The sequence below is a fragment of the Gossypium hirsutum genome, chromosome A03 (assembly GCF_007990345.1).
Source record: "Gossypium hirsutum isolate 1008001.06 chromosome A03, Gossypium_hirsutum_v2.1, whole genome shotgun sequence".
Taxonomy (NCBI): domain Eukaryota; kingdom Viridiplantae; phylum Streptophyta; class Magnoliopsida; order Malvales; family Malvaceae; genus Gossypium; species Gossypium hirsutum.
The window spans coordinates 103,589,683-103,612,522 of NC_053426.1; the positions used below are offsets into that span (position 1 = coordinate 103,589,683).

At 32.1% G+C, this 22,840-nt stretch overlaps 2 protein-coding genes and 1 long non-coding RNA gene across 3 annotated transcripts; 2 read left to right on the forward strand and 1 right to left on the reverse strand.

The window, feature by feature from the left end:
* The first annotated feature begins 265 nt into the window (after positions 1–265).
* Positions 266–8,898, forward strand: LOC121220760 (uncharacterized). The gene is made up of 2 exons (XR_005917939.1): positions 266–1,040; positions 1,572–8,898. It is a non-coding gene; the product is annotated as an uncharacterized lncRNA (long non-coding RNA).
* Positions 8,899–11,411: 2,513 nt separating this feature from the next.
* LOC107886720 (uncharacterized) lies at positions 11,412–13,121 on the reverse strand. The gene is made up of 3 exons (XM_016810769.2): positions 12,157–13,121; positions 12,016–12,072; positions 11,412–11,931 (listed from the first exon to the last, which is right to left on the reverse strand). Exons 1-3 carry the CDS (start codon positions 12,548–12,550, stop codon positions 11,705–11,707), a joined length of 678 nt encoding a protein of 225 aa, XP_016666258.1. The 5' UTR covers positions 12,551–13,121; the 3' UTR covers positions 11,412–11,704.
* Positions 13,122–18,277: 5,156 nt separating this feature from the next.
* On the forward strand, positions 18,278–22,349 carry LOC107886719 (glucose-6-phosphate 1-dehydrogenase, chloroplastic). The gene is made up of 10 exons (XM_016810767.2): positions 18,278–18,708; positions 18,960–19,192; positions 19,344–19,438; positions 19,554–19,668; positions 20,365–20,570; positions 20,644–20,793; positions 20,883–21,003; positions 21,097–21,326; positions 21,407–21,607; positions 21,797–22,349. Exons 1-10 carry the CDS (start codon positions 18,543–18,545, stop codon positions 22,044–22,046), a joined length of 1,767 nt encoding a protein of 588 aa, XP_016666256.1. The 5' UTR covers positions 18,278–18,542; the 3' UTR covers positions 22,047–22,349.
* Positions 22,350–22,840: the final 491 nt, after the last annotated feature.

A 22,840-nucleotide genomic window follows, 5' to 3' on the forward strand; every position in this document is an offset into this window, starting at 1 on the left:
TTTTTAAAGGATCAAAAGTTTTTCGTATAAAAACTCAGACAATTTTCTTTTAAACCCCAAAATTAAAAACTTAAAATTAATTTTTAAAAAGGAAAAAGAAAGGAAAATAAACAGATAAAATGAATTTTTTTATATAAAAACTCAAGTTTTTCTTTATAAAAGCGAGGTTATTAAAAGAAATTAAAGAGATAAAATGAATAATAAAAAAATTAAAATTTATTAAAATTGAGTGAGTAAAATAAGTGTATAATAGTATTATCTAACCCCAAATTAACTACGAAAAACCAAAATGAAAATGATTTATAACGGTGGTGCCCTTTTTGCAATTTTTGTTACTTTCAATGTCAAAAATAAAAAAAACTGTGAAAATTAAATGATAATGATTCACTCTAATTTAATATTGTTAAATAAAGGCGAAAAAGAAAAGCAAAGTGGGGTGGTGGGTGAGTTAATGGTCTTTTACGTTGAAAGCTTTTCTCGCATTCAAAACTTAAGCTGCAAACAACCCTGCAGTACCCTTCTTTTTCACTTTCATTTGCTTTTTCCACGTGACTTCAACCCAACGTGGTTTCTACGCAAAAAGAAAGACAACCAATGTCTTTGCTTTTCTCCTCTTCTCGCTCGTTTTCGTCTCTCCCTTTATATATTCAGTGCCAAAGCCCTTGCTCACCAATCCGATGTGAGAGAGAGGGGTAGAGACGTGTGATGGAAGTTTTTGGAGATGGGTGGGTTGGCAAAACGCTCCGTTCCTCTTTCCCATATATTGTATTTGTAATAATATATGCAATGAAGTTGATTTTGCCAGCTCCGCCCATTCCAAACATTTGCGCTGCTTCTCTCTGTCCCTTGTGTCTCTCATCCAATAAATACTTGGGGTTGAGTGAATAAAAAGCAGGAAGAGGGAAAGGGAGACAGTGGTGTTGGGAGTAATAGGTATGGGGGGTATGGGCAGGTTTGTGTTTTTTCAAGGCACAATTCTTCCCAACACCTCCCATACCCTTCATTTCCAACCGTTGCTCCCCTTCCCTACCCTTTTTCAGGTTTGCTTTTCCTTTTACTCTCAATATTTACATCTTTAGTTATTTTGATATATATTTTTTTATCTTTTAAGCTAAATTTGTCCAAAATATTTTCAAAAAAAAAATAAATTGTTTTTCTTATAAAAACTGTTGACTAAACAATTAATTTAATTAATTTTTTATAACGATACTACATAATAATTCATGTATATTTTTATATTGACATAACATATTAACAAATAATCTTAAAAAATATAATAAATTATAAATTATAAAAAAAAAGAGTTTATAAAAATTCAAAAAAATTAGCAAGAATAATTACATGTTGGATTGTCATTTAAGATGCATGTTTAGAAATTTAATATTTTAGTTAATATTTTTATTAAATAAAATAATAATTTAATTCTTTTCTTAAGGTTAATGGTTAAATTTTTTTTAAAAAAATAAGGGTTAAATTTACCCAAAAAATAAACCATATTATTTGCTGAAAGCTTTTTATTTTTGCTCTTTTTTTATATGTAATTTATTTGAGGTGTATTAATTCTTGGACAGAGATGTCTCCATCAATCGCAAGGTATGTAATATTGGGTGTTTATTATTTTGTCACTGTGTTCTCAAAGACCGCTATAGATGCTTTCCATAAATAAATAAAAATAGCTACTGATGCCATATGCGATATGCCGTATGTGATATCTTTGACGATAGGATAGATCATAGAACTAGGATGCTTGTTAGTCAAATAATATCAATGGACATAAATTAGTATTGAGGATGAGTTTTTAAAACTCGAATCGAGTTAAAAATTTTTAAGTTAGTTGAGTTGACAAATTTTATTTTAGTAATTGAACTAATTTAAATTTTTTCGAATCAAGTCAAAAAATTTTTGAGTTGAGTCGAGTTGAATCAACGAATTTTATTATTTATATTTAATGTTCTGTTTACATGGACTGATTATTTTATTAGTAGACAAAATACAAGTTTTTAAATTAAATTTGAGTAAAGGAAAAAATGAGAGTGGGGCAATTTGAAAAAAAAAAAATAAGACTAATGTGTAAACATTTATTAAAATAACGTAGTTTTACCTTTTAACTTTAGAAAAGGTAAACATTTATTAAAACGATGTAGTTTTACATTTTCTTATTTAGGTTTTCGGATAACTTGAATTAGGAGTGAGCGTTCGATCGATTTGAGTGAAACTGTTCGAGTTAAATTAGATAAATTAATAATGTTAAATTAAAATCTTGTACAATATAACTATTTCCATGTTAGAACATATAAATTTGAAACAATATATATTTGAAAAAAAATTTAAAGCAAAATAATAAAAAAATAAGATATTTTAGTATGATAAACTTAAATCATTAATCACTTATTTAAATTTCAAAATTATTATTTTATAAAATTTTTATATATTTTTTAGATTTTTTTAAATACAAATTTTAGAATTTTTATAAATATTTTGAATTTTAAAATTTATTTTTAAAATTTGAAAATTACTTTAATTTTCTTTTTAAATTTTTGTTAAGAGAGACCAATTTACTCATTTTCAAAATTAGTAGGGACCAAAATGGTATTTATACTAATTTGTTATTTGAATTATTCGAGTTATGCGACTTGTAAAAATTCAACTCGACTCGAACTCGAAATCTAAAATTTCTTATTCGAGTTGACTCGAATAATTCGAATAACTATATTCGATTGACTCAAAATTTAATTTTTTTTATTTTTTCTAATCGAATTGAATTTTGCTCACCACTAAATTAGTACTGTTGTAAAATTAATTTTAACAAATTGTGGTAGAAAATGGAAGTGGATTTTTTTTCCATGAATATAAGATTAAATTCAAATTTTAGGGCATTTTTAGATGGAAGAGCGTCTATCTACAGTTAGTGTAAAAATAACGAGTGGTGAGATTAGATATTGTAGTAATAATGTAATGTAAACGCACCGCACTAAAGGTAAACACCTATCTGAAGGGGCCTATCCAAACAGCTCTAAATGATACTATTGTGAGATTGAAAAAATTTAAAGGAAAATAATTGAAATGCAGTCTGATTATTGATAAGAGTGTTTTATTTGAATATCTTCTTCTATTCAAATAAAATTGATTTCAAAATGTAAAATGAATGAGAATATATTTGGTTATAAAAGAAGTTGTTAGATTAATATTTTATTTTGAAAAATTAAGTTTCATTTGGTTTTAAGAAATAAAAGTCATTTTCATTTTTTTTTACAAAATGAAAAATATCGAAAGAAATGTATTTGGTTGAAAAATTTAAAAATAATTTTTGAAATATGAGAATATGTGAAAATTTTAGAAATGTGAAAAATTTGTTTTCACTAAATTACTTGGTTTTGTATTTTAAATACATTGATACTATATCAGACTTTTATAAGTGCAAAAATAAAATTTTCAAACTGTTTTCAAATATTAAATTTGATATTTAGTTTATTTAAAACTTTTTTTTATTTATATTTAACAAATGTGTTTTTCATTTTTTTAAAGGATAAAGTACAAGAATAGTCATTATCTAACTAGTTCGTTCTATTTTGAACCTTCAACTATAATTTTTTTATTTAATTACTTAATTTTTTGAAATTTAATATTTTAGTCACTCTTATTGTTAATTTAGTTGTTCAATATTTACACAATTTATCAATTTGATCTCAAATTTAAAAAATCAAACAAATTTAACTTTCAATGCTTACAAAATTTTATAAAATATATTAAAATAATTTTATATTTGCTTTTAAAAATTTTAAAATTTATATTTGCTTTTTTTTTATAACTTATATTTACTTTTTCTCATAAACAATGCTTATTTTCTCATCAACCAAACATATGAAAAACCTAAAAATTAAAGTTATTTTTTATTTAATCTCTTTTGATTTACTCCCCTTTTTATTTTGTTGTATTATTTGTCTCAAATGTCTAATTAAAACCCAAAAAGATGCTTAAGATTAACAAATTTATAAACCCAAAAAAATGGTTAGGTTGACGACATCAACACTAATGGCCTTACTCTTTGCTACAGATATAGTACCGGTTTAAGACTTTAGTGCTCTCGTGCCTTTATCATTTCTAGCTCAAACATTGGAGAGAGATTGCCAGTCAAGGTTATAGCATTTGATATTTCTAACTTCTTCAATTAAATGAAAGAAAGAACAAAGTGAAAGATAATCTGGAAAGTCATTTTGGGTACAAATCTTAAAAATATTTTTAGATTTACTTTTTAAAAATTTTAAAAATTACATTTATTTTTTTTAAAAAAATTTAAGATTCTTTAAATTTTTTATAATTTTATAATTAGGACTAAAGTGACAAATCTTGTAAACATTAAGAGCTAAATTTGTTGAATTTTTTAGATTTAAGATTAAATTGATTGTATATGAAAATATTAGAGGAAAAATTTATTATTAGGCTAATAAAACAAAGCTCACGTTGGAATTATGTTAGATAACTAATGGAAGAATGACTAAAATATTTAAATTTGAAAAGTTGCGTGACTAAAACAAAATAATAATAATAATAATAATAATAATAATTGAGTGGCCAAAATAGAATGAATTAAATAATTGGATGACTATTCTTATACTTCATCATATGGAGGCGATGGTTGAACTGTCATTTTTGTCACTTCTTATGTCATGGGTGAAGAGGTTGAGACCTTTTATCTTTTCCCTTAGAAGACATCTCCCCATCCCAAACAAGGGCGATGAAAACAATCTTGATTTATTCCCTCACGACCTTATCACCCCTCACAACTATGTAGGTGACCTCAACTTGCACGATAGGATCCTCCACCTTATTTTTACTTGGATAGTGTCTCCTACCAACAAGCACTTCAGATTTCGTAATTCAAATGATTGGATGTGGCATTGATTTCGTACAAACCATCACCTTAACTTTGTCTCAATCATTTTTCTTAACATTGTCGAGATTGTCTGTCTTCCGGTGTTTAGCAACAAAACTCTCCTCTCTCATATTTTCGAGCCCTTAAGTTAAACATTAATGTTAACCTCAGTCGAGCCATTTCTTCCTATCTCGATATGTTAGTAGCTCATAGTTGTGGTTGGATCAATTGTGATGACGAATGAATTTGCAATCCTGAGTGGACTCATCAAGCTCAACAAGTAGTCGCTGGTCATCAGGGGAAAGACATGTAAGAAGAAGATGCTCCTCAACAAATGAATATTCTTGCTTTGGCACCTCTTTCATCCCCTCATATCCTCGTTCTTCTTGATGCGGTACATGAGTTGTCATTGTGTGTTAATGCTTATTTTGATGCATTAACAACCTATGTTAGTAATTGGTACAATATTTTGGATGAGCGCATCTCGATCTTGCCTCTTGATGCCCTTTGCCTCCGGACGCCTAATTTATTTTATTGGCTTAAAACTTTCCTAGTTGTTTGATTGGGATATTTGCTACTTAACTTGCTTTTGTCTTCTTTTATTTCTACTTTGGATGATATTTTCTATGTTTTTATTGTTTGACGCATGATCTTTTGGGTGCCTCTTATTTGCTAATATGCTTTGGTTGTATCATGTGTTTTTACTTCATTTCTTTCTCATTTCCATGTGCTTATTTGCATTATTTTATTATATTTTATATCCTTTTCTCATGGTCTATCTACTCTTTTAAATCTCCCTTACTTTTTCAAATGTATAATTCTTTTTTGTATTACAAAATGGGGAGAAGAAAAAGTAAAATTTACAAGTGAAAATATCTTTATACAAGCTATATGGATTAAAACATAAAATAATAGTTTTTCAACTAATTCTAAAAAATGCTTTCACTATTAGAGTTAAAAATCAATTCATAACTTTTGTAAAATGTCTTCATCAAATATTTTTGAGGAAGCTTAACTTGAAAATAATGTTTGAGTAAGGAGGAGTTAGCAAATTTTTTCAATGATTTTGTTATATTTAAAAATGGAGGATTGTTAGCCGTAGTTTTTCAAAAGTTTTGATATAATAAAGTTATGATAAATTCTCCTTAATCAAATTTGCAATCAATTGTAATAAGCTTTTGTAAAATTATTTTTAAGTTTTTACAAACTCATCAAATGATAAATTTTATAAGATGTTTTTGAAAAATACTGATTCAAGTCAAAATTTACAACTTTGGGACACTTCTACCAATAGAAGTGTATAGAAGTATCAGTAGAACCAAGACAGAGAGCACATCAAGAAATCATTTAGACTTCTATCGATACTTGGGGGCCCTTCTATTGATAAATCCCTAGTTGTATCGATACTTGGGAGGAGTTCTATCGGTAGAAGTAAGTTATAGAGCATTCCAAGCAAAGTCTTAGATTTCTACTGATACTTAGGAGGACTTTTACGGATACAAATAAGTCAGTAAGCAATTTTGAGATTTCCTGACACCTTCTACCAATACAACTATTGATGCAAGTCTAAACGGTTGAAGCCCTCAGACTTTTACTGATACATCAGGCTCCAACAGTCATAATTTTGAAGATTACTACCGGCACAAGTCCACTTGTATCGATACAAGTGGTCTACAATCTGTAATTAATGCTCGAATTAATTGTAACAATAGCTCTAATTGACTCTTAACGTCTCCAAACGTCCCCAAAGTAACAACCCATTTTCAGTAAAATCGGAATAGTGGTTTCAGGACCACAAATCCGAGTTCGTAAGGGAAATTAATTTAATATTATTGCATGGTCTGCATTATGATAGGAATATTGTATAAAAATTTTGTTTAGATAATTTTACCGATTACATGTCTAATTTGATAAAAGGACCAAATTGCATGAAATGCAAAAGTTGAGTTCTAGTAGCTATAAGTATCAAATAGCCATGGAGTCAGAATTGGAGGCCCTTATATAGCAAATAGACCATTAAGAGGAGTTAGTAGATAAGTATGCTTAATCATCCATGGAAAATTAAATAAAGAAAATAACTAAATTGGAAAGTAAAAATAATAATAAATGATAAATGATTAAATAAAGGAGGATCAAATATTTTTACATGGAAACCCTAATCAGAAGAGCTTGAAGGTAGCAAGCTTATTTGGCTCAATTAGGTGAGTATTCAAGTCCCATTTTTAGTAATTTTTATGATTCCGATGTCGTAATAGCTTAATCTAGCTATCTCAGGGATTAATTTGTAAAGTTATCAAAGTACTAGGGTTTTTCCATGGATGAGTATGCATGAGTTATGAAGTTTGATGGTAGAAAATGAAAGGTTGTTGATAGATAAACAACTTTTGTAAAGTGACTTTTAATGAAATTATAATTTAGGGATTAAATTGTAAAGATGCAAAATTCATGGAAAAATTCTAAATTTTATGAAAAACACGGCCTGTTATTGTGACATATGAAATTCAGCTAGGCTTGGAATAATGATTAAATTGCATGAATTTTATTTTCCGAGCCTAAGGATGAAATTGTAATTAATCAAAAATATAGGAAAAATAGTGATTTTGCCTAAGATGCGAATTGGATTGAATTGAATATGAATTTTATTAAATTGAGCTAAATTTACTTGTATAGATCCGGATAGACCAAATACGGAGCTAAATCGAGGTAAATAAAAAATAGCGGATTAGTATGATACAAGTTTACGAACATTGTTGAAGTAAGTTCGTGTAACTAAATTGTGTATATTTATATGCTTGAATTCAATGTTGTGTATGTAACTGTATTGTTGCTATGAATATGAAATTAATATTATATCCCACAATGCTTAACAAATATCAAGTCTTGATTAAATAAATGAAATTCGATGGATACAAGATTTCCCGTATTGGTTGTGGTCCTACATATGTTGTGAACACACCACAGCTCCAAAGAGTGTCCCATTATTAGCCCTCTTAAGCTTCCCGTTATATGGTTCTTACGAGCTTCTCGTTAATAGCTCTTCGGAGCATCCCGATCAGTTGTGATCCTGCATGTGTTATGGACATGTTGCAGCTCTTATGAGCGTCCCGTTATATGGCTCTTCGTGAGCTTCCCAATTAAAGACTATTCGTGAGCTTCTCGATTAAAGGCTTTTTGTGAGCTTCTTGATTAATGGCTCTCCAGAGCTTCCCGATATGGCTCGCTTGAACTTCCCGATACATGGCTATCTGGAGCTTCATGTTTAATGACTCTTCGAAGCTACCCGTTATTGGCTCGCATGAGCTTCCCAATTATGACTCTTATGAGCTTCTTGTTATATAGCCTGGATAAGCTTCCCGTTATATGGCTCACATGAGCTTCTTGTTATATGGCTCGAGAGAGGGCTTCCTGATTATGTGTTTTAATGAGCACTCTCGAATATGAATTGATGGATTATAGATTTATACACTTCTTGTGTATTACTGTGTATTCATTGATATTTTAAATAGTTTAACGAACAAAGTTCTGAAATAAGTTAAGGTAAATTTTGAATGAGATATTACCTGTATACACCTAAAATCATATGGAAATTTGATATTTGATGAGCTTATCCTTGATTCTTGATATTCACATGAAATACATGACTAACATGTTGATGAAGTTTGTGTTTAGGCTATTATCCAAATTGCTTGGATGTATTTTGTATGCTTACCTTAAATGTAAATGAATGGTAAGTTTATTTCCTATTATACGAACTTACTAAGCATTAAATGCTTATTTTGTTTTATTTCCTCTGTTTTATAGTAGATCGAAAGCTCATTAAGGTTGGAAGCTGGTCGGAGACACATCACACTATCCATCGACTCATTTCAGTATAAATAGTAAATTAATTTTTGGTTACAATGGCATGCATAGGATTAAATAGCCAATGTTGGCATATAAATGTTTTAGTTGTAATTGGCCATTGTTATGGCCTATAATGAATGTGTTTTGATCTATATATATATATGAGATAATGTCATGTTTGATATGAGTGTTAAATATGGACAATTGATAGTAAATTTCATAAGTATGTCTAAATGTATTTTTGGTCAAATAGGTAAGTTTGGATATATGGATTTATGAAGTAATATGTCATACTTAAGACTTGATTTTTTTTTTGACTTGGTTTAAAAGATTTTTTTTTGGCTTGGTTTAAATGTCCTAGATTGGCTTGTGTATGTGTTAAAGTGTTTATGTAGGTGGAAAACTAATTGGGCGAGAAAAGTGGCCTTGAAAATGGTCTATTTTCGTCCACACGGGCAGAGACACAGGTGTGTGTCTCAGCGGTGTGTGACACACGGCCTAGCACATAGGCATGTGGTTTGGCCGTGTGTCCACTGTATCTTTAAAATTTAAAATAGAATGCTCAGGATTTTTCACACGGCCTGGCACACGGGTGAGTGGCTTGGACGTGTGACCCCTACACCTACACACAGCCTAGCACACGGGCGTGTGACTTGGCTGTGTAACCCAAGTCAGAGAGTTACACGAGTACAAACGCGGGCTAGGACACAGTTGTGTGCCCCATTTCAAATGCCCACATGGCCTAAGACATGGACATGTCTCTTGGTCGTGTGAGCCACACGGCTTGACCACATGGGCGTGTGTATCCTGTACCTAAGAAAAATTTTGATATTTCGCTACAAATTCTCTGAGTACTCGGTTTAGTCCCGACTTGTTTCTAATGTATGTTTTGGGTCTCGAGGGCTCAAATAAGGGACTTTATGAATAATATCTAACATGGATGTTAAATAATTTGAAATGTCTATTTTTGATTTGTTTATTCTGGTAATGCTCCGTAACCCTGTTCCGGCGGCGGATACGGCTTAGGGGTGTTACACCCAAGGTTGTTAGAAGGCATAAATACAAGTCAATAGCTTCATATGAAGTTAAGAAACAAGCTTGTAATGTCAATTGCACAAAAAATCCAATCCTTTTAATGATGTTCTCCTTGTTCTTCATACACACACTTGAGTGAGCTTAATCATTGTAATATCTTCCTTTGAGAAGAGTCTTTAATTCTTATTATTATTTCTCATTTTCGTAAGGGATTGGTTAAGGTTTTTTGGTAGAAAGTCTTAAGGGAAGTGACTCTATCTCGCCTAGAAGGATAGCGTTTTGTAAAGGTTAAACATTGTCCTTAAAAGGTTTCAAATATAGTGAATTTGGGAAATCCTTAGTTACGCTAAGTTAACGTAGTGAAGGTAGCAATCAGGGTCAAACCATTATAAACTCTTGAGTCTCCTTTGCTTGCCATATTTTTTTAAAAGTTTTTTAAATACCGATTCACCCCTTCTTAGTGATTATCAAACTTAACATTTTCCTTAACCCATACAAAAATAGATTTGTCTTATTGAATCCTTAATCAATTTGTGATTAAAAACATCAACATTTGAATGAGCTCCTTGCGAAACTCTTAGAAGTATTTCTAAAAACATCAATGATGGGGCTTTAAACTTGAAGACTTATAATTCCTTGAAAGACTTACAAGTAACAAACTCTAAAAATAAATAAGAGAGGAATCACTCAACACCTCAAATTAAACTTACTTCACGCAAAGCGAAAATAACACTTCAACTTTATTCAACCTATAAAATATGACTAGTCAAGCTTCCTTTATATAGGTTGTTACATAATAATGTTTTTAAAATATATATATAAATTCTTAATAAAATAATATAAAATGTGACATTAACAATTTAATCTATAATCTAACTCTATTTAATAAATAAACAAAAAATTAAAAATTCTTAAAACTATTTAAATATTTGATTTTACAAATCTTGTGTAATTGAAACCAGATCTTGGGACTAAGTAGAATATCCTCGTAAGTATATACAAAAAGAATCCTCTTATACCCCCGTTCAAGTGGGAGTATGACGCACTGAAATGCCCAACTTTTTTAACAATTCATGAAACCAATCATGCCAAGATTGCATATTGGTTTTGTGAGGAAATGGAGCAAGTAATAAGTTGAATGTGTTGCCAAATAAAATGATAATCTATTTCAATGTGCCACAATCTGAATGGCTATCTGATTGTCACAAAAGAAGGGAACCAAAGAAGTGCATCTTACTTTAAGATCATGTAAGAGCCTTAGGTGCCATATGATCTCACTAGCAGTAGTTGCCATGGCTCGGTATTCAGCTCCACCAAAAGAATGAGAATGTAAAGTTTGGTTCTTGCATTGCCCAGAAATGGGTGAATCACCAAGAAAAATAATATAGCAAATTGTAGATTTCAGTGTTATTGGTCATCCTGCCCAACCTAGATCACCATATGCACACAAAAATGCTGAACCATTTGAGAGAAGCAAGATTCATTGTCCTATGGAAAACTGTGTAGTTAAAACGTAGCTTTGGAGGCTGGAGCTTTGAAGGTTTTTTTGCTTGGATTATAGCTATGGATAGGAAGACCAACTGAGCAATCGAAACAGCTAATGGTTTTTGTCATTCTTAGAATTTCCTACTGTACAGATAGAGACTGATGAGACAAAGAATCAATGTAATGACTGATTTGACTGCCTTCAGTTTGAAATTGGAAGTTTTCATGTTTATACATACAGCAAAAACCAATGGAGCTTTCAGCTTTGGTTGCGCTCATAATTCTTACATTTTAAGTTTTTTAGAGACAGGGCATCTTCCGAGTCCAACCAAGACTGCCGTTATCCAGTCGGTCTTACGAGCAATCGCTTTTAATACCATATATGTTTTCACTGACATTGTATCAAAATAAATACATTCTAATGTCTTGCATGAGGGCTATCAAACTCCTTAAACTAAGGAAGAATTCTTACGCGCTTCTTTCTATTGACGTAGCTATTAGCACTTGTTTTGGAGAATCCGATGGAAGGTTACTTGTATGACCTTGTGGAGAACATGGAACAGGCTCAGGAAGCATTTGTATGTCACCAACATGTTCTGCATTACCAACCGTCTTTCGCGTAGTTAAGCATTTGTGGAGAAGGAAAACAAACACAACCAAGGGAGCTAAGATGAGTCTGACGAGCAATGCCATATCTGCAAAGCCAGAATATTGAACAGAATTTTAGACCATATGCCAAAACAATTGAGATTTCAGCAAGGAACGAGTGGAATTTATACCAATCAGAGAGCGTGAAACAAGATATGCAATGAAAGCCGGTAGTAGGGTTTTGTAATCTGCAAAAAGTACTTAAGGCAATATTAGGATCCGAAAGATAAATAAGCCAATTGAGAGATAGGCATACAATTACAATTACAAACCTTCTTCAAAAACCGTTTCGCACTGAAAGATTCTTGGATCGTTGTTAGACTTGTAGACACAGAAAAGACCAGATGTATGGCAATTCCTACACTCAACTGACCATCTAAGATCAAACCCTGTTGCAAGCAACTTCAAGGTGGTTTCATTGTAAGGGTAATTCAACTCGTTTTCCCAGCTTGTAGGAATCCTTGAAATGACCTTGCAACTCCTTGGAATCTCATAACCAAACAAGTTCCTGTTACTGAAATTGACATAAACATGAGAAGTATCTCCACTCAAACAAGGTACTTTGCTATCTCTCAGCTCAGGAATTGTGTTGGAACAGTTCACAAAATTGGCTTGCCAGAACGTAATTAATGAAGGGAATCGACCATCTTCGGTGGCTTCACTCATTGAAAGAGACTTGTAAGGAAGACCGCAGGTTCCATGGGCTAAGTTAACATCAACAACACGGACGGTACGCTTATCGTAAGAGATTCCTTTAACGTAGTACTTTCCTCCTCGAAAATTCAGGATGGCGGTGTTGTTCTGGCAAGATAGTTGAAATCAACATCACCACAACCAGCGGGATCTCCCTGGAGACGAAAAGGGGAGCTGATATTTGTCAAATCTCCGCATGAAGAAGAGCATTGTTGCAGATTTCTTGAGTGGAAACCTGGAATAAAGAAGAGGAAGATGAATAGAGGAAACAGAGGTCTTGAACTTGTGAAAGCTGCTGAAGCTTCTATTCTCATATCTTGTTCTAGTACGAGAGAATTGTGTGGATAAGATAAGACGAATTGAGCTTGTATTTTAAAGATAAAATGGTAATGGACGAAAGCCTATGATTATATAGGTCATAACTCAATAAGCCGCGTGCTGAAAAATTCAACGTAGAAGGGGCCAAGGCAAGGGGGAGACGCCTCGTCCGTTTCATAAAAAGTGAGTCCAGGAAGGTACGTGGGAGTGGAGTAGTGGGAGTTCCAAAGTTGATTATACTATTTATTATTTAAGCCACTTGTACTGCCATGGGCAAACCCAGCTTTCTCGGTAGTCATTCTCTTTTGTATTTGTAAAGACCAAAATATGGTCAGAGTTTTTGGCTACTAATAAATTTTTGGTCGAATTTGACTTCTAAGAGTTACTTTAGTGGGTAAGGAAATATTAGTGATACGTTTGCATCATGCTTGTTGGCACCGATATATCCCCGACTACATGTTAAATTGATATATACTGGTTGGAAAATTTTAGGGAAAGTTCACATTAGGCTTCTCATAAGTTACTTTGTAATTACAAGTGGGTTATGTTTATTTCTAGTTCAAATCAACTTAATTATGAATTGAGTTATTTGTTTAAGTTTAAAGGTGTATTCGAAAAGTGAGAGAATTTGGATAAAAATATAGATCATTTTTCTAAATGAGCCAAGCCTCGCCTCGATAGATTTTTTGCTAGGGTCTAGCTTGGCCCGAATGAATTGTTTTACTGTTGTTTTGATGTCATTTTGCTATTAAATTATTATTATTTTGTTATTATTATTTAGATACTATATAGCTCTTGTTTTATTGTTAATTTTGCTTCTATTTTAGAAACATTTGCTTGCTAAGTTATAATTATCTTAGTTTTATTTAAGTATAAAGACTTTTTTAATTTATTTTCAATTTATTGAGAAACATTTATTTTAATTTTTTAGTGTATTTGAGGTATTATATTTTTAAATTAACTTCTTATATAAAAAAATCTAAAAAAATAATGTGAGTAGGCTGGTTCAAGCCCGAATTTAGTATTTTTAATCTGAGCTAAGCTTGGGGCAGAATTTTATGCCCATTTTAGGATCGAGCTGAGTCTGGACTTGGAAAACAGGCCTAAAACTTTACACTGACTCAGTCCAACTCATGGTCAAATTTACCCCTAGGCCAACTAAAATAAAACAATCCCTTCATTTAATTTTCACATATTTTAATCTTTGGATTTACATTATTTATCAAATTAGTTTAAAACAATAACAAATTCTATTAAGTTCATTGATATTACATCATATGGTTATATATCATTAGCAATAAATTGCTTTTTTTTAAAATATAAAAAATAATCCACTCTAAGTTATTAAAATGTTTATGTAATCAAAATAATGCTTTACCCAATCAAAGTTAAATGAAATTAAAAAGAAAAATAATAAATTAAACTGCAAAGGGAAAATTACACCAGCAATCACTAAATTTTGATTAAAATGATATTTCAGTTATTAAATTTACGAAAAGTGATAAATTGGTCACTAACGTTTATGAAAAATAACAAATCAGTCATCCGAGCCCATTTTCTATAACAGACCTATCGGATAGCTGACATGGCTTGTTAAGGTGTCATATTCGACATGACCGAACGTCCGTTTAATGGATAATCAATTTCCACCGTGTGATCTAAAAAAAGATAACTTAATGTACTAAAAAAAACACAATTAAAACATGAGAAGAAACTCAAGAGAGGAAAACAAGTTGGATTATGCTTATATTTGGAAACAACTTGACCCTCTTAGCATATACTACAAGTCATATAGGATGATATTGTTTTTTGTAAACAGTTTGACCTTAATTAATAAATGAATTACAGTGTTTTATGCTTATATTTCATCTTTATAAAGTATCTTTGCTATTTTTAATCCATCCCACAAAGTAAAATTAAAGATTCCATAAATTAAACTTTCTAACATCTATTACATAAAACAAATTATAGATAACATACTTTTAACTCATATCATAATTAAACCCTTCTTACATTTAACATTGCCTCCACCAATGTCCCTCATACCATTGATTAAAAAAAAACCATAAGTTGGTTTTTCATTTCAACAACCACCACAAAATTACAAATAACAGTACCATCAACTATATTTTTCTCTCCCTCTTTCTTGGATCCTCCATTGTCCTTACTTCTTTCAAAGCACCCAACAGCACTATTCGTGAATGGGGTTGTCATTGGACACAACAACATCAATGGTGGATCAAATCAGGTGAAAATATAATATGCATTTTGAAAGCTAATCCCATACTTCTTAGACTAAAAAACCACCTAACTGGATTATCATTGAACCAAAAAATCCTTAAATTAGCTGAGTTCCAAAGTAGCACAACGAAATCACAATGGGTGTAACGCCCCGTACCCGAGACCGTTTCCGGATTCGAACACAAGGTGTTAACGGACTTAATTCATTACTTAAACAGCTCATACAATTCATTTTAAAATTTCCAGTCAAGCTAGCAATCTGCGTCACAGTCGCTTAAAAATTCATATCTCGAGTTCTGAAATGCAAAATCCAATTCCGTAAATTTTTCCTAAAACTAGACTCATATATCTATTTACTAATTTTTTTCTAGAATTTTTTGGTTGGGCCAATTAGTACAGTTTTTTAGTTAAAGTCTCCCCTATTTCAGGGTTCGACTACTCTGACCTCTATGTGTTACGAATCAGATATCTTCCTGTACATAGCTTCAATGACTATGCCGTTTGTCTCTAATAAAACTAGACTAATAAGGAATCTGTACATATAAAGCATGACTTCTAATTATCTTTGTAAAATTTATGGTGAATTTCCAAATTCAGAACAGGGGATCCAGAAATTGCTCTGGCCCTGTTTCACAAAAATTTAAACATCTCATAAAATATAGCTCATATACCTGTTTCTCTTCTTCCATATGAAAATAGACTCATCAAGCTTCGATTCCATAACTTATTCATTATTTAATTCCATTTATACTATTTTTAGTGATTTTTCAAATTCACGTCACTACTGCTGTCTGAATCTATTTTATGGTAAATTTTACCTATTTCATGGTTTCCATGGATTAGCTAGCAATTTGACATACATAACACCAAATATGATCATGATTAGCCATTCCAATGGCTAATCATTACCAAGCATTTCCATACCACTCAATAACCATATCATAAGACCATATATACAAAATTATTATAATGCTATACATGCCATACTCAAAATATACAAGCCATTATGCCAAGATGGTATACAGATAGTGTGAGCGAGCCTCCGACCATTCCCGATTTCTGAGCTGGCTTGTCAAAACTACAAGGAATGAAAAGGAGGGAGTAAGCATAAATGATTAATAAGTTCACATGCAAATAGCAAGTAACATAACCATATAAGCAAACATAAAACATCATTTGCATAATCATCACCAAGACATTCATATCACATTTTCATTTATCATCTTACCATATTGTTGTTATATCGATTTTTCAACCCGAGGGTTAAGTACATACCTGCTCAAAGTACCCATTTCACAACACTTACCAATACGTCCCTTTCATCTTGAGTATTCCTCCATTTCAGTAGAACTTTACCCGTTGAACACATCAGAATATAATTCGGATACATGGAAAGTTTGCACATAAGTGCCACATATGTAGCCAAGCTACCATGTAACCCGCCCATAAGTGAACTTGGACTCAACTCAAAGAGCTCGGACGTTCGCATCCATAAGTGAACTCGGACTCAACTCAACGAGCTCGGATGCCTAGTTACATCTCACGAACTCGGACTCAACTCAACGAGTTCGGACATTCGCATCCATAAGTGAACTCGGACTCAACTCAAAGAGTTCGGATGCCCAAATATCCCAGTGACATGTCACTTGTATCCTAATCCATTCTTAAGGTTCAACGGGACCTTTTTCCCAATCATGTGTCTCAACCATCTTCTACGGAATGCCGATACCGATACTCTGTAGTATTTCACATTTTCCAAGTATATCACATAATTTGACATATTATCAAACAATTATCACAAGTATAATATTTCATAATAATTATCATATCATTTAAATAACATTAAAACATTTAAAATAATAACTATGTTACCAACATTAACATATGAAATTACCTCGTATGCGAAAATGGCTATTTTTACCATTTCGTCCACAACTTGGTATTTTCTCCATTTTAGCCCGAATTTCAGTTTTCCTTGCTCTATCATTTAAAATATAGTCTAATTAGGACTCACATTATTCAAATTGACCCAAAATCATATTTTGGAAAAATTACAATTTTGCCCCTAAACTTTTGCATATTTACACTTTTGCCCCAAAGCTCGTAAATTAAACTTCAGCCTATTTTCTTATGTTTTATGACATGCTGATTATTTTTCCCTTCTATGTAACAACATCAAATTCTCACTCTAACATGTACTTATGACTATTAGGTATTTTTACCGATTAAGCCCTTTTGCTCGTTTTCACTTAAAACCGAGTAGCACAAGTTGTCTAACATAATTTAAAACCTCATATTCTATCATAAAACACCAAAATACACAAATTTAACCTATGGGTATTTTTCCAAGTATAAACCCTAGGTTAAATTATTGCTAGCATAAGCTTAATCGAGCTACCGGGACTCCAAAAACGTAAAAATCATTAAAAACGAGGCTAGAACGGACTTACAATCGAGCTTGGAAGCTTGAAAAACCCTAGCCATGGTTTCTCCTTGCTATATTCGGCCATGGGGTTGAAGATGAGCAAAATTGGCTTTTAATTTTGTATTTTAATTCATTTTACCCCTAAATGACCAAAATGCCATTACTACTAAACTTTCCAAAAATTCCATCCATGTCCAATTTTTGTCCATTAGACTTAGAAATTGGTAAAATTGCTATTTAAGACCTCCTAATTAATATTTCAAAACAATTTCATACTATAAACTTCTAGAATGCAAGTTTTACAAATTATTCGATTTAGTCCCTAATTTCAATTTAAGCACTTTATGCATAAAATTTCTTCACGAAATTTTCACACAATCATGCAATCATATCATAGACCTCAAAATAATCATAAAATAATTATTTCTATCTCGAATTTTGTAGTTATGAAACCGCTATTCCGACTAGGCCCAAAATCAGGATATTACAATGGGTATCTCTATTTTTTTTATCTTTTTTTCTTCTTTCTTTTTTTAGGGCTCTTCTATTTAGCCAATAATCTTTATAAATTGATAGAATGATCTGATATGGACATTCGATCATATCCAATGTGGCACCCTAATAAGCAAAAATTTATTCAGATGATTAATTTGTTACTTTTTAGTATATTTTTAAAAATTTATTTATTTAAATATTATTTTAATCAAAATTTAGTCACAGCGGGGAAATTGTCTTCACTTGTCTTGGTGTGAGATTCACTCAGGGGAGAAGTATTAGGCAAGATGGAAAGTACCCTTTCGGAGATCTCAAGGGTCTGACCCTTCGATGTTTCCGAAGCTGTCTTAACCTCTCTGTTTCTTTTCTTCCTCAAGCACCCTACTCCTCCCCTTTCTCCTTTTACATAAATTCTCATTCTTTCGCTGTCGTTTTGGTTTTCCTTGATTCAACAGAGGAAAGAGCTTTTAACTTTTTAATAGAGAGATGGCAGCCTTTTCCGCAACGCATTGCCGTTCATATTCATACTCTCATTCTTCATCGATAAATGGAGGACAAAATCAACGCTTTTCTTTCTATTCTTTTTCGAGATTGTCTGTTCCAGCTAAAGCTATAAGAAATTCCCATCAAACTGTTGTTCTCATGCAAGATGGTTAGTTTTTATTTGTTTATTTATTATTTCTAATTTCTCAGTTCTTTTAGTTTCAGTACATTTTCAGTTTGTTGTTTTTTTCTTGTTGCAAGGGAATACAAGCAAAGATATTGGAGAAAAGATTTTTCAGTCTGGGAAATCTTTATTCTGTTTGGAATTGGGAAAAATCCTTGACTATCAATTTGCTTAATACAAATACATAGTTGATATATAAACATATTTATAATTTATGAATGGTTTTTGATGCATAGGTGTAGTGGCCACAAAAGTGACCCCTGTGGAAAAAGAAACACCTAAGGAGAAATTGAAAGATGAGTTGTTATCAGTTACATCTACAAACGAATGGGATGAGAAAGCAGGCTCTGATAGCAGCGAAAATGAGTCAACTGTCAGTATCACAGTGGTCGGAGCTTCTGGGGACCTTGCCAAAAAGAAGATATTTCCTGCACTTTTTGCACTTTATTATGAAGATTGTCTTCCTAAGGTTTAGATTTTTCTTTGAAAGTTTCACTTTATGTCTTCCTAAGGTTTAGATTTTTCTTTGAAAGTTTCACTTTACCATTGCCTTCTAAACTGCTTGCAACCCTAATTTGGTTAATCATTAATGTCTGAGTGTGCGTTTATATTTGTTTTAGCACTTTTCTATCTATGGTTATGCGAGGAGTAAGATGACTGATGCAGAACTAAGGAATATGGTAAGCAAGACCCTTACCTGCAGAATTGATAAAAGGTGAACTATTTTTTTTATCTTCTGTTTGTCATTTGAAGCTTGAATGCAACCACAAGTGGATTGGATTGTGGCTTTTAATTGCTTCAACTTAAGGGTGTGTGATATGTAAATCCAGGGAGAACTGCAGTGAAAAAATGGACCAATTTCTTAAAAGATGTTTCTACCACTCTGGCCAGTATGATTCCGAGGAAAATTTTGCTCAGATAGACAAGAAGCTTAAGAAGCATGAGGTAATGAGTTTGTGATTTGTGATCCATTGTATTAGAATTTCCTACCATTTTTTGGGGTGGCTAGGGTGGGGCTGGTTAGTGATTTGTGGCTGCTTGTTTATGATCTTTGCTCAGCTGAATGTGTTGCTGAGATATTGCAAGTTTTGACCAAAATTTTTTATGCATTGGAGATTGGACACAATCTTCACCTATTTCTCCATATTTATACAGACGAGTTGGATTTGTGGCAAAGCAATCAACACTTTCTCAAATTTAAGTTTATTTTGTGAATTGAATGATTTAAGAATTGTATGTTTACATAAGTCGGTATCCATATTTGATTAATAACTATTCATGACCTATCACTAATCTTTATCTGGGAATCAATAACCGGAGAATCATTATCTTATCTAGGCTTGTGAAAATGGTGTCATTGTAAGATTATCACCGAGACTATTTAGTTAACGCACTCCAAGCATGGAGTCACTTAAACCCTTTTACATGTTTCATTTATTTATTTTTGTCTTCTTTAAGATCTTGTAGTGTGGAAGGATCTTCTTGTACCTTAGTGTATTTTTACTTTTGGTGGATAGAATTCCCTTAACTGTTCTCATAAATTGAGAATTCATTTGTGTTTGATGGTGGATAGAATTCCCTTAACTTTTCTCATAAATTGAGAATTCACTTGTGTTTGATGATATGAAATTGCTCATGCAGGGTGGGAGGGTTTCTAATCGCCTCTTTTATCTGTCTATCCCTCCAAATATTTTTATCGAGGCTGTCAAATGTGCCAGCTCATCAGCTTCATCTGGTAATGGCTGGACCAGGGTCATTGTTGAGAAACCTTTTGGTCGAGATTCAGAATCTTCGGCTGTGCTGACAAAATCTCTGAAGCAGTACCTAACTGAGGATCAAATATTCAGGTGGAGTTTTGCCGCTTATGTTGGTACTTGTGTTTGTGAACTGCAATCTGATTAGATGATATTCTTTCTACAGGATAGATCACTATCTAGGAAAGGAACTTGTGGAAAATCTTTCTGTTCTTCGGTTTGCCAATCTTATTTTTGAACCCTTGTGGTCAAGACGGTATATTAGAAATGTACAGATAATATTCTCTGAAGATTTTGGAACTGAAGGACGTGGAGGGTAATATTCCTTCTTTTATGGTTTGTACTATTTAGCTAAAACTCTGTGTAACACTTACAACTTTTTGCTTCTGTTTTTTGATTATCTAGGTATTTTGACAATTATGGAATAATTAGAGATATAATGCAGAATCATCTACTTCAAATACTTGCTCTCTTTGCTATGGAAACACCTGTAAGTTTGGATGCCGAGGATATAAGAAATGAGAAGGTAAAGTGGTAAACTGATGTTGGCTATTTTAGGATGATTTAGTATGATCTTGTATATGTGCTTGTATAGATTAAACTGCTTTCTGTGTGCCAGGTTAAAGTATTGCGGTCAATGAGGCCATTGCGACTTGAAGATGTAGTTATAGGACAGTACAAGAGCCACAGTAAAGGAGGGGTTACTTACCCCTCCTACACTGATGACAAGACTGTGCCCAAAGATAGCTTGACCCCAACTTTTGCAGCTGCTGCTTTGTTCATAGACAATGCAAGATGGGATGGGGTGCCTTTTCTAATGAAAGCAGGAAAAGCATTACATAATAAGGGGTAAATGAAATCCATAAAGAAATTTGAATTCATATAGCAGATTTATATAGCGTTGGCTATAATCTCTTTCACTTTTCCAGGGCAGAGATAAGGGTGCAGTTCAGGCACGTGCCTGGCAATTTATATAACCGAAATTTTGGGACTGATCTTGATCGTGCTACAAATGAGCTTGTCATTCGAGTGCAGCCAGATGAAGCTATTTTTTTGAAGATCAATAACAAGGTTCCTGGATTGGGTATGAGGTTGGACCGCAGCAATCTAAACCTTCATTATGCCGCTAGGTAAACTTTAAAATTAACCATGTTTTCACTGTTTCTGAAGTTGCTCTTTACTGTTTAAAGATGTTTGTACATTTCTTATTATTTAATTTGACAACACAATTTTAGCAAAACCAGACTGTCCTTACATCAATAAATTTAGTGATTAATAGATTTAGTTCCAAACTGAACTTAATGGGATGTTGGTTGTAGATATTCAAAAGAGATCCCAGATGCATATGAGAGGCTACTGCTGGATGCGATCGAGGGTGAGAGGAGACTGTTTATCCGAAGTGACGAGCTGGATGCGGCGTGGGCACTCTTCACTCCAGTATTGAAGGAGCTGGAAGAGAAAAAAATAATACCCGAAAGCTACCCTTATGGAAGCCGTGGCCCTGTCGGTGCTCATTATCTTGCAGCGAGATACAATGTTCGGTGGGGTGACCTTGATATAGAGCAGTAAAGGTTTTACAACTCTAACGTTGCTATTTCCATGCAAGAGTGCTGACCAATTTTGGATCTTTACGAGGCATATTTATTGTATCAAATAGGGTGGCTGAATTAGCATTGCTGTTTGTATGGAAATCAAATGTAATCAAGAGATGGATTTTGGGTGTGAAGAGCTGTGAGAAGCATTCGAGTTAAGCCATAGGTTTACTAAATAATTACTTTTGAAGTTCAAAATAGCTTTATGTTTATAGTTACCTATTTCTTGTCTTCTCCTTATAGGTAGAATGTGAAATAAGAATAAGAATGTTTCGTTTTATACATTTTATTTTTAGTTTTGATTATAAATTAACAAAATGCCCTATATTATGAGTGTCTCCAAATTTAATTTGATTACAATTTTTATTAAGAATTATTTTTAGAAAAATAAAGATCAAATCATGTCAATAGGTGTATATTTTGGTATAGTATTTACTATAATTATTTTTTGGAAATAACAAATTATAAATTAACCTTCATAACTTTATATAATATGTACCATTCTGTAATTGTTAGTATATATATCCTTTTCACTCATCAGACTTGAAATTCAATAATCCTCTGATAAAGTCCATCACACAAGAGAAAAAAAAATATGAATCACAATTCTATTTTGATACCTTTTATTTTTTAATTTTAAAATTTTTTATAGCACAATAAAATGTAAATATTTTAAAGCATGTATATAAATAACATTTAAAATGCATTTGTAGCAAGTAATTTATAGAGAAAAGAATTATTGTAAATTTAATTTTTTATAGTTAACAAAAA